The sequence below is a fragment of the Triturus cristatus genome, chromosome 10 (assembly GCF_964204655.1).
Source record: "Triturus cristatus chromosome 10, aTriCri1.1, whole genome shotgun sequence".
In the NCBI taxonomy this organism is placed as follows: domain Eukaryota; kingdom Metazoa; phylum Chordata; class Amphibia; order Caudata; family Salamandridae; genus Triturus; species Triturus cristatus.
In genome coordinates, this window is record NC_140593.1 from 1,207,394,344 (window position 1) to 1,207,406,901 (window position 12,558).

Sequence of the window (12,558 nt, forward strand, 5' to 3'; positions counted from 1 at the left end):
GGGGACTGAACAACACCTACAAATGATACTTGAAATAATGACAGTGCTGGTCGCTGTTGCTCAAATGTTTCTTCATCCCCGGAAATCTAGCTACAGAGAGCGTCATTGAAGGACTCCTGATGCAACAGAGATACAAGGTTTTTAGCAATCTTAGCTGGTATTTCTTCTACGTCCAGGTGCACCAAGCAGACCTTTCTAGACGAGTCAGGATATGAGGATAAGAGGCTGATGTATTCTGCAGAGTTGTATCCTTTGTCTTTCACTTGCTCATTGACGTCGGCTGACTCTCGCCTTAGAAAGGGAGAACATTTTGTGACATGCTTGGTAAGAAGGTATATTGAAAAATCACGTAGCCCTTCAGGTATGCAGAATTGTTTGCCACACTGGCAATATCTGATGTATAACTTTAAGATGAGCTGCAGAAGTTTATACCTACATTGTATGTAGGTGAGGTGATGCTGAGAGGGTTTGCTGATCAGGTCTGAGAGAGCTGCATAGAACAGGCCAGTCAGACGTCTGTCCAGCAAGGATGGATAAAGTTCTCCATGCTGACATGGCCTGTTAGCCCTTCTTCAGTGGGAAGGAACTTTTACTCATTGTATGTAGGTGAGGTGATGCTGAGAGGGTTTGCTGATCAGGTCTGAGAGAGCTGCATAGAACAGGCCAGTCAGACGTCTGTCCAGCAAGGATGGATAAAGTTCTCCATGCTGACATGGCCTGTTAGCCCTTCTTCAGTGGGAAGGAACTTTTACTCATTGTATGTAGGTGAGGTGATGCTGAGAGGGTTTGCTGAACAGGGCTAACAGAGCTGCGTCGAACAGGCCATTCAGATGTCTGTCAAGCAAGGATGGATAAAGTTCTCCATGCTGACATGGATGTGAGCCCTTCTTCAGTGGTAAGGAACTTTTACTCATAGTATGTAGGTGAGGTGAGCTGAGAGGGTTTGCTGAACAGGGCTAACAGAGCTGCATAGAACAGGCCATTCATGTGTCTGTCCAGCAAGGATGGATAGAGTTCTCCATGCTGACATGGCCTGTGAGCCCTTCTTCAGTGGGAAGGAGCTTTCGCTCATGGTGTGGAGGTGTTCATCGGGTACCACTGAGCAGCCAGAGGCGAAGCAGGAACACATTCATGAGACCTCTAAAGTAGAGCGTTTTCAAGAGATAAATCTTAAGGTAAGAGTGTTGGCGAACATTGGCTGTGTGCTTTCCACAGCTGCAGATAATGTCGCTTCACCTTCCTGATAAACGCTGGGCATCCTCCGCAGTTCTGAGTTGATTCTTCTTATTGCGACTGGCAGACCCTTCATGTCCTGTCTCTTTGCACCCCTTGTTCCAGGACTAAAATTGATGAGATCCAGCAGCGGAAGGAGGAGGAACTGAAGTCCTTGAACCTCAGAAATCAGAAGCTGCATCAGGACCTTCAGGCTCTTCACCAGGTTGGTGCTGGTCGGCGTGTCCTGCCTGGTACGGTTGGGATGATCAAGCAGGGTGAAGGAAGGGATGCAGGGTTGTGCTTTACACTGTGGTCTTCTCATGAACTGTCCAAGATCTTCTGTCTTTTACTGTCAGCCGTGTGACAGAGGGTATCCGGGGGCACACAGCAATGGTCTCCATGTCTTTAATCACGGCTGAGGGCCTCTCACAAAGAGCCCTACAGTTCAGGAACTTGTACATAATGTGGAGAACTTCAAAGACGTTTTGACCAACTTCCACCTCCTCTAAAATCCGTCCTGAGGACCCCTCTGATACAGTTCCATACTTGTGCAACTCTGTACACCGTGCGAGGACGCTCTCAGATACAGTCTACACTTCTGCCAGTGTCTGGTCACTGTGAGAGGACTCCCTCGAGCACCGCCCTGCACTTCCAACACTCTACTCACTGTAGAGACACATCCCTAGAAACACTGCCACGCTTACCCGTCCGGAAGCAGATCTGACACGCTACTATCAAACCACATCCTCTGCTACTATTCTCTAGTTAGCGTTTATGGACCCCTCCACGTCTGTTCCCTCTTTGGTGTGGGGGCACTACCTAGGCACACCCCTCCTCTGTTGCTGAAAGATATTTGAGGAACACCCATCCACTTCTACTACAGTCATGGGAGTGCCAGGGGGCAAACTCACCATCTCACCACTTCTGCCGGTTTGTTTTTACTGCCAGGCATTCCTCTTTTACCATTCATTTCTCTGAGCTAGGAGACTGTATGTATGTCTACCACTCTCCTGTCAGTGCTAGGGACATTCACAGGGACATCTTCACACAGCTCCTACCCCTCTCTTCCTAAGACTATGAGACTTATTGGGCACACACTCTTACCACAGTTTCACCCATCACTTCTCAATGCAGACAACCTCACCAAGCTCACCATCTCACCACTTCTACCCTTCTTAGAACCAGGGGACTCTGCACACACCCCATCCCACCCCTTCTACCCCTCTTTTTTCAGTAGGGTTTCTGCAGACACACCATCTCACCGCTTCTACCCCTCCCTGTGATACACCTCTCACAGCTTCTTCTCCTCCCTTTGATATACCATCTCACCGCTTCTACACCTCCCTTCGATATACGATCTCACCACTTCTACACCTCCCTTCGATATACGATCTCACCACTTCTACACCTCCCTTCGATATACCATCTCACTGCTTCTACCCCTCCCTTTGATATACCATCTCACCGCTTCTACACCTCCCTTTGATGCACATCTCACAGCTTCTTCTCCTCCCTTCGGTACACGTCTTACCATTCCTATCCCTCCCGTCTCAGTACTAGGGGGCTCTGCAGACACACCATCTCACTGCTACTACCCCTCCCTTCGATATACCATCTCACTGCTACTACCCCTCCCTTCGATATACCATCTCACTGCTACTACCCCTCCCTTCGATATACGATCTCACCACTTCTACACCTCCCTTCGATATACCATCTCACTGCTTCTACACCTCCCTTCGATATACCATCTCACTGCTTCTACACCTCCCTTCGATATACGATCTCACCACTTCTACACCTCCCTTCGATATACCATATCACCACTTCTACACCTCCCTTCGATATACCATATCACCACTTCTACACCTCCCTTCGATATACCATCTCACCACTTCTACACCTCCCTTCGATATACCATCTCACCACTTCTACACCTCCCTTCGATATACCATCTCACTGCTTCTACACCTCCCTTCGATATACCATCTCACCACTTCTACACCTCCCTTTCATATACCATATCACCGCTTCTACACCTCCCTTCGATATACCATCTCACCGCTTCTACACCTCCCTTCGATATACCATCTCACTGCTTCTACACCTCCCTTCGATATACCATCTCACTGCTTCTACACCTCCCTTCGATATACGATCTCACCACTTCTACACCTCCCTTCGATATACGATCTCACCACTTCTACACCTCCCTTCGATATACCATCTCACTGCTTCTACCCCTCCCTTTGATATACCATCTCACCGCTTCTACACCTCCCTTTGATGCACATCTCACAGCTTCTTCTCCTCCCTTCGGTACACGTCTTACCATTCCTATCCCTCCCGTCTCAGTACTAGGGGGCTCTGCAGACACACCATCTCACTGCTACTACCCCTCCCTTCGATATACGATCTCACCACTTCTACACCTCCCTTCGATATACCATCTCACTGCTTCTACACCTCCCTTCGATATACCATCTCACTGCTTCTACACCTCCCTTCGATATACGATCTCACCACTTCTACACCTCCCTTCGATATACCATATCACCACTTCTACACCTCCCTTCGATATACCATATCACCACTTCTACACCTCCCTTCGATATACCATCTCACCACTTCTACACCTCCCTTCGATATACCATCTCACCACTTCTACACCTCCCTTCGATATACCATCTCACTGCTTCTACACCTCCCTTCGATATACCATCTCACTGCTACTACCCACCCTTCGATATACGATCTCACCACTTCTACACCTCCCTTCGATATACCATCTCACTGCTTCTACACCTCCCTTCGATATACGATCTCACCACTTCTACACCTCCCTTCGATATACCATATCACCACTTCTACACCTCCCTTCGATATACCATCTCACCACTTCTACACCTCCCTTCGATATACCATCTCACCGCTTCTACACCTCCCTTCGATATACCATATCACCGCTTCTACACCTCCCTTCGATATACCATATCACCGCTTCTACACCTCCCTTCGATATACCATCTCACTGCTTCTACACCTCCCTTCGATATACGATCTCACCACTTCTACACCTCCCTTCGATATACGATCTCACCACTTCTACACCTCCCTTCGATATACCATCTCACTGCTTCTACCCCTCCCTTTGATATACCATCTCACCGCTTCTACACCTCCCTTTGATGCACATCTCACAGCTTCTTCTCCTCCCTTCGGTACACGTCTTACCATTCCTATCCCTCCCGTCTCAGTACTAGGGGGCTCTGCAGACACACCATCTCACTGCTACTACCCCTCCCTTCGATATACGATCTCACCACTTCTACACCTCCCTTCGATATACCATCTCACTGCTTCTACACCTCCCTTCGATATACCATCTCACTGCTTCTACACCTCCCTTCGATATACGATCTCACCACTTCTACACCTCCCTTCGATATACCATATCACCACTTCTACACCTCCCTTCGATATACCATATCACCACTTCTACACCTCCCTTCGATATACCATCTCACCACTTCTACACCTCCCTTCGATATACCATCTCACCACTTCTACACCTCCCTTCGATATACCATCTCACTGCTTCTACACCTCCCTTCGATATACCATCTCACTGCTACTACCCACCCTTCGATATACGATCTCACCACTTCTACACCTCCCTTCGATATACCATCTCACTGCTTCTACACCTCCCTTCGATATACGATCTCACCACTTCTACACCTCCCTTCGATATACCATATCACCACTTCTACACCTCCCTTCGATATACCATCTCACCACTTCTACACCTCCCTTCGATATACCATCTCACCGCTTCTACACCTCCCTTCGATATACCATATCACCGCTTCTACACCTCCCTTCGATATACCATATCACCGCTTCTACACCTCCCTTCGATATACCATCTCACCACTTCTACACCTCCCTTCGATATACCATCTCACCACTTCTACACCTCCCTTCGATATACCATATCACCGCTTCTACACCTCCCTTCGATATACCATATCACCGCTTCTACACCTCCCTTCGATATACCATATCACCGCTTCTACACCTCCCTTCGATATACCATATCACCGCTTCTACACCTCCCTTCGATATACCATCTCACTGCTTCTACACCTCCCTTCCATATACCATCACACCGCTTCTAACCTTCCCTTTGATATACCATATCACTGCTTCTAACCCTCCCTTTGAAGCACCATCTGACTGCATCTACACCTCTCTTCAAAACTTCATCTCACTGCTGCTTCCCCTCCCTTCGATACACCATCTCACCGCTTCTAGCCCTCCCTTCGATGGTAAAGGTCTATCAGCCCGGGCCAACATTCTCTCGTCTGGTTTCCTTCACAGGATGTTGCTGACCTGAAGGGCCAGTTGCAGAACCAGAGGAAGGAGCACGAGGTGGCCCAGCAGGCCCTGCAGGAGCAGGTAAGGACCCCTCACACGCGGTGCAGGAGTGGGTCTTCATGCGTCACCTGCTCATTCATTCCCCTCCTTCACATACACAATCCCCACACTAGCCGCACGTTTCCTGTTGAACCCTAGAGGCTGTAGGGAGCAAAACTGCCCAAAATCTGCCTCCACACCACCCACCCCTGGTCACTGCCCTCCCTCATGGTAGATCTTTCTCCATCTCATTCACCTCACTTGGTCAGTTCATTATTTGAAAATATAAATTATTTTTTTTAGCCCAGCATGTGTGTGCTAAATACTTCTACGTCTCTTTCCTTCTTTCCAAACATGGATTTTCTCTTCCTATGTCTGCTTCTCTCTTTCTCTTATTTTTTTATTTTTTCTGTTTTCTCTCCTCCGCTTTTTTTGTTTTTGTTTTCTCCAAACCTTCCTTCTCGACCTGGCCCCTGTGCCGCGGAGCAGGTAGCTTGTCAAAGTGCTGTGAGCCAAGAACAGGTGGAGAGCATCCTCTCTGAAAACGATGCCCTGCGCACGAACCTGGCAGCTTTAGAACAGGTACTGGTACCTGGGCGGGTGCAGGGCCTGTTGGGTGATGGGGAGAAGCAGAGGCCTTCTGTAGAGCTGTGTGTGATTGGTGCTGTGGCCAGGGGTTCAGCCAATCATGTCATTTAGCAATGACACATTGATCCCCAATCCCTAACTACATCCCGCCCCAACCACGTTAGTGGTGCTTGGAGGTACCCCTCCAGGTGTTTGAGAAAAAATGATGTGTGAATTAAAATATCACAGGAATAAATGCAAAATGACAGTGAGACTGAATTTATTTATGGAAGAAGAAAGAACATCAAGGAATATTTAAACAATGTACATTGAAATATAACATTATTTTATTATATTAATTTAAAATAGTGAATGGTTAAAACCAGGGTTCGAGAAGCCGCTATAAATTTGGGGTTAGGGTTAGTGATGCTGTTAGGGTAATGGTAGGGGTATGGCATAGTAGTCTGATAAGGATTGGGGGGGTCAGGACTAGTGCCACATTTTTGGTATTCTGAGATTCTTGCTTATAGGTTTGTCATTATTGTGAACCTAAAGTAGCATGAAAACATTGTAATTATTATTTCTACATTTTATATTCGTCGCTCTGCTATTTCATGATGTGATTCTACATTTTAACATAGTTACTTTCAATATAAAATATTAGGAGATTTGCAACCAACTCCAACCAGGACTAGACTGAATGCTCCCTTCACACGTTTGTGATTATTCGCCCTCTTTCTGTACTCTTACACCACTTCAGTCCTTCCTTTTCATCTTCTTATAGGCGCTCTCAGAAGGAGCTTGTAGGCTGCATTCAGTGTTAGACCAACAGCATATAACATAATAACACAAAGGAAGAAATAACACATAAAGTTAAATAAGAGTTAACACAAGATCAGAAGCACATAGCATAAGAATTAATACATGACAAATAACTGTTTAACATGACCTCTGCTCCTAGCGACACCCACTACTGCGAATATTAACATGTAACATAACAAGTAGGCATAACTCCTCTTCCAGTCCTCAAGCGTCCCTATTTAATTCATTCAGTGTGATGCCACCTTACAAACTTCTGAAACCTCAATCATGCCTGTTAGAACATTTCTCAAAACAGAATACGCGGAATCAGATTCTATTGAGACTGGGATCCTACCCATCCAAAGACCTTACTCCAAAATGGAAACCGACCTGACCGACAAAGGAATGCCGCCTTTGTGGTCATGGAGATGAGTCACTACTCCACCTGTTATGCATCTGTCCGGCGTAACTAAACATTCGTAAAACCCTCTTACGGCCAACACTGAGGAGAGAACAAACAAGGGTTGTAGAGTGGCCGCTAAAAATGCCCAGGAGGCTCAACTGTCCAATTGGCATGCAAGGCAGTCGAATTATTGAACCTAGCGGCAATTGAACTAGAAAAGAGCGATAGATGAACTGGACTTGACTTTGCAGAATCACCTCGTTTACTTAATTTAAATTCTGCAGTTCATCCGCCCATAGAACTAAGAATTTATTATACAGCGGGAAACTATGCATGCTTGCGTACAGTTTAAACCATCTCAGTTAGAAGTCTGCTTTCCATGTAGGGCTGGACATTACATGCTGTAATAGAAACAGCCCTAACATGATTTTATTATTTATACAAGTTAGTTTATTGTAATTTTAAACTAGCACAATTGGTTGATGTTCATGTATTCAGGTGGTTCGTCCCACCCTTGAATTATTTTAAAGAAATCAAATAAAAGTATCCTTTCCTCATTCAATGCGTTAAGACAGTCATGGGTAGACATCCCTTTTTTCCCAGAACCCTTCGGCAGTGACCCATGAGTTCATTACTCTTCTGTGTCCCCTCGAGTCTGCTCATAAGTTTTATGCATCTGTTGTCAAGTTCCACTGTTAGGAGAGTAATGACCCGGCATGGTTTTATGGACGTTCAGTCCTGTGCTGAGCAGACCCTTCCTTAGTCTGTAGTAGTATCCTGATTTTTTTTATTGTTCAGCCAGCACGCGCAGCAGTCTGGCTCATGCTGATGCCCAGGCTGTGTAAAAGTTTTTGAGACCCAGAGCTTGGCTCTGTGGTTTAGACGAGAGCACAACGCACACTTTGCCAGAAACACAGGACTGCTGTCCAACGCCCAGGAGGTACTCCTGAAGCTGTGCTGGCAGGATACTGTTTTTCTGACATGTCGTGCAGGGCAGGCCTTCTTCCTGTACTTGAGTGAGATGCCTACCGACCTCCAGCAGGTACATTTCCGCTACCATGTTATGCCCGGACTCTAGGTGAGCATTCCTGAGTTAAGCTCCTGTGCAGGCGGGTTGTATTTAGTAACTGGCAGTGCCACTCTATGTCCAGTGCAAGTGTGTGGCTGTGAGGCATTGGGTCCATTCAGGATCACTGCTTTGAAAGCTTGATACAGGATGCGGGCAGAGGCGCCGCCTCTCCAGACTGGCAAAGTGAACCGTTTGTAGTCAGTATCCAGTGAGGATGGAGACAGGTCTGCTTCAGTTGTGCGGCAGTGACCTTTTCAGCAGACGTCTGATCTTTGTCTCTTTCGGAGCACCACCTTTGGGCTTCATGAAGGGTGTGGGACGGTAGAGACAGTGTCTCATTTCTTGTGCCCACTGAATCATCCAAGCAGGGCCGGCCCTGTTCTCTCCCAGAGATGCCACTTGCAAAGGCGAACGGCTGGCAGGTGCAAAGGGACTGTGCTCATGTCTTGGGTCGCTCCACTGCAAGATGCTCCTCATCGCTTCGTGCTGTGGAAAGCTTCACCAGAAGCAAAAGATCTGTAAATTTGAGGTACACTAAGAGGGGGACACTTTGGACCTGTTCCAGGACCCAGTCAGTGAATTCCCCATTCCTTGTCCTCAACATGACTATAAAAGTGGGACTGAAACTTCCCCACTTGGTTCCAGATTTCCCCAAAGAATACCAGAGGAATTTCTTAGATTCAGGACTGGTGATGCTGGCAGCAGTTTCCAAGCGATGAGAAGATAGACCTGGAAGGTCTCCAAGGAGCTGCTGGAGAAGGTGTGGGGTGCCTCAGCACCGAAGACCACCTGGCTTGCTGCGGGATGGGAGAAGATACCGCTGCAGGAGGAGACTTCCCCGAGGTGCTCAGCAGCTGAGCCCAAGTGAGATAGCCCAGAAGTGTGGACGAGAGTGGGAGTATTTATTCCAAAGCTCCGCCTGTTGTTGTATTTTTAATTAATCCTGATATTGAGGGAAGCGTCAACATTGCTGCATATATTAGTCCTTGCAGTGGTGACACTTGCGTACGCATACTTCTGCTCTGCCCGGGAGGCAGAAAGTGCTCTCTTTTGTAGTCACACAAGAGACTGCCCATAAGAATGATGTAAACATCTGATGTATAGCTTTGTTCCATTTCAAAGTACAAGCCATGTTCGATGTTAGAATAGTGTGGGTGTCTTAGATGTCTAAGATCATCGCTGAAAGTATTCTGGTGATTAAATTGGATAAGATCTCACCCTACATAATGGCCTCCAATAACCTTTCACATTTGATCAGACTCTTTCGGTGTGTCAGCCCCACCTCTGTGACTCCATGTTTTGTTGCACTGATCTTTGTTGTCCTATACAGCCTTTTCTTTGAGTCCTGGGTCAGTCAGTGGTTACTGAACGGCATCCTTGTGGATGCTGTAGTTTACTGCTGCTGTCCCAGAGGCAACAACACCGGTGTACTCCAACTAGCGGATCAGGTAACTTCTTTTCAGGCACCTGACTCTTTGATAGCAATGTTGAACAGCCATGGGTTGCTCCAGGAGGTGGCTGCGTTTAGAAACTCCAGGACAGTGTAACACAGTAAATGACACTCTGTAACCTCAATATCTAGTTTGGGGGCTTTACCATTGGAAAATAAAAAATACCTTTATTAACAAAGAGATAAATAGAGCAGGCTGAGATAAGATGCACTCATGCTTACTGGTGCTGATAAAAAGCACCACAAATACATATAGTGTCTAAGGACTAGGAGCTACAGTTCTGAGAACATTGGCTTTAAGGTTACTCCTACCCTATGGGGCTTAACTCGGTTGACGCTGGGAATTTTTGCAACGCTTGTTTCCTTGCTCTAGCTATCTTCTATCAAAAGGGTCTAAAAAGTGAACAAGTGATACAGATGCAGGGACATTGGGCCAAACTCTGGTCTTAGGCCAGACTTGAGCAAAACAGGGCACTCAGTCCAAAATAAAACGGATCACTCCCAAAATCTAGAAACCCAAAAGGCTACCACCCTCAAACAAGAAGAGCCTGTAATACCGCTGGGACTGTAAGGGCTACAAAGAATGTTCAAACAGTTCCCTGTGACATCCTTCAGTGTATTATGCTACCAGGGTGTGGGTATGAAGGACGAATGCCTTCCTTTTAGGGGGTGGATCAGCGGATATGGACATCCTTTGTGCATGGCTCAGGTGGGCGACATTGTGGGATCAACATTGCATCAACAACGGAGAATATTGTGGTTCCTCAAACCCAATTGTGCTCTTCCCTGCATGTTGGCATCTTGTGGGCTGCTGGGATGGTACAGTCTCATTGTTCCTGGGCATGTCCGGAGTGATGGCCAGTTTGAAGTGAAAATGGCAACCACACAGAAGTTCCTCTCCTGGCCCAATGCCTTCTACCTTACACTGGTGTGCAGGCCATAGAGAGATCCCACCAGGAAGCAGAGAGAGGCTACATGTTTTTTTATATTTAATATGTGTTCAAGCCCAGGGGTGTGTTCACCAATGACGTGATGTGACCTTTCCTCTTGCCTGTTCAATATCTTGCATAAACCAAGTTATGAAGCGGCACAGAGCTCACCAATGATTTTGTAGGCAATGGGAATGGGAATGTCTGGAAAAATCGCCTGGCCCTTTCTTTAACCCCTTTCATAGAGTGTTTTTGAAAACTACCGATTCCTCATGTCTGAGTTTTGATTATCATTCAGTCCTGTTGTTTCAGCACAAAGTTCTTTGTGTAAGACACACATACATGTTATGTTGTTTGCAGTAATTCACTGTATCACGTGGCTAGATTTTTACTGTTGTGAGTTTCTCCTAGGTGGTATTGATTATAATTTCTTATTTTTGTTTTGTCACTGGTCTTTAGATCCAGACGTCGAAGACGCAGGAGATGAATCTTCTGCGAGAGCAGGGCATGTCGCTGACGGCCGAGCTGCAGCAGCGGCAGGCGGACAATGAGGCCCTGATGGCTCAGCGTGACGATCTGAACACACAGCTACAGGTATCTGAGGGTTAACCAGTGCCAGCATCCCTGGCCCTGGCATGGGTTTAGAACTGCACCCACTTGCAGCTGCTAATTCCTTTTTACATTATTGTAATTTTCCTAGATTAACGTTCCCGAGAATAATTGCCTTGTTCAAGCCAGAACCATCTTCTTAAGTCCTTGCTTATTAGATTCTTCTAAATATAAATCTGTTTTATACTCAAGCACTAGTGCTGTTGGAACATGACATTTATTTCTCATTACGAGCCACTTCAGTTTTATTTTCCAATGATGACCACTCTCACCCCTCTGAAAGCCATGTTTTGCAAAGCTCTGCACCCAAGAGAAATGTAAATCACTACTTTCTAGAGGCCTTGTACCTTTCACAGTCAGCTAAACTCCTCACTTCTTTTCTAGGTGACTTTAAGGTTTAAAAGTGTTAGGAACAGCACCATATTGTGACAGCCACAGCCTGGGGCAGTGTTATAAACATGTTGATAATCTGTAAGAAGATTTCATTGTAAGACTTTATGGTACTAGGCAGGTTTCTGGAACAGACTGTACAGCACAAGAGATATTCTTAAATACTTCTTTCGAAGCTGGAGAGCCTGCAATAATAGTGTATCATGTGCTGTTGTAACTAACATGGGCTTGTGGAAAGGTAAACTCCCTCACCTCCCGGTGTTCTCAGGTGTGATATGTTGTGTGATACGAAGCTGCCAGTGACGGCCCATTGCATGGAATACAAAGACCTGCGACGGCTGAATTTTCCCATGAAATGCTGAGTGGTGACCCAGAGAAAGGGGCCCAGGGATGGAAGGCCTGTGATCCGAAGGCACCCAGCTGACATGATTTCTGGGTGGTGGAATAATACCTTTAGTTTAAGAATATGTGCCCCTCTGGGCAGTCCCTCTCTGGATTTGTCAGTTTTTAGCACTTGACACTCAAACTCGAGGTTTGTGAACCGGTTCATCAAGCGCATTGTCAACATCACGTATTGAGTGTGCACTGTTGAAATGGGGGTCAAGGTGGCAGTACTTGGACCACTGAGGCCATGCGTTTTCTGAGTTGGCATCTGTTGGTGCCCAGAGTAGGGTGTGAATAACTGACCTCCATAGGCCTCTGTCTC

The 12,558-nt window shown here is 46.6% G+C and overlaps 1 protein-coding gene across 3 annotated transcripts in view; it reads left to right on the forward strand.

Moving 5' to 3' along the window:
* GRIPAP1 (GRIP1 associated protein 1) overlaps positions 1–12,558 on the forward strand; it is a 597,534-nt gene that overhangs the window by 181,897 nt on the left and 403,079 nt on the right. For 2 of the 3 annotated variants that reach the window (XM_085629701.1, XM_085629704.1), the window contains 4 exons: positions 1,339–1,438; positions 5,599–5,676; positions 6,124–6,216; positions 11,313–11,447. In XM_085629701.1, coding sequence (XP_085485827.1) covers positions 1,339–1,438; positions 5,599–5,676; positions 6,124–6,216; positions 11,313–11,447 — 406 coding nt within the window. The remainder of the gene's footprint in view (positions 1–1,338; positions 1,439–5,598; positions 5,677–6,123; positions 6,217–11,312; positions 11,448–12,558) is intronic. The other variant, XM_085629702.1, reaches the window with a different exon arrangement.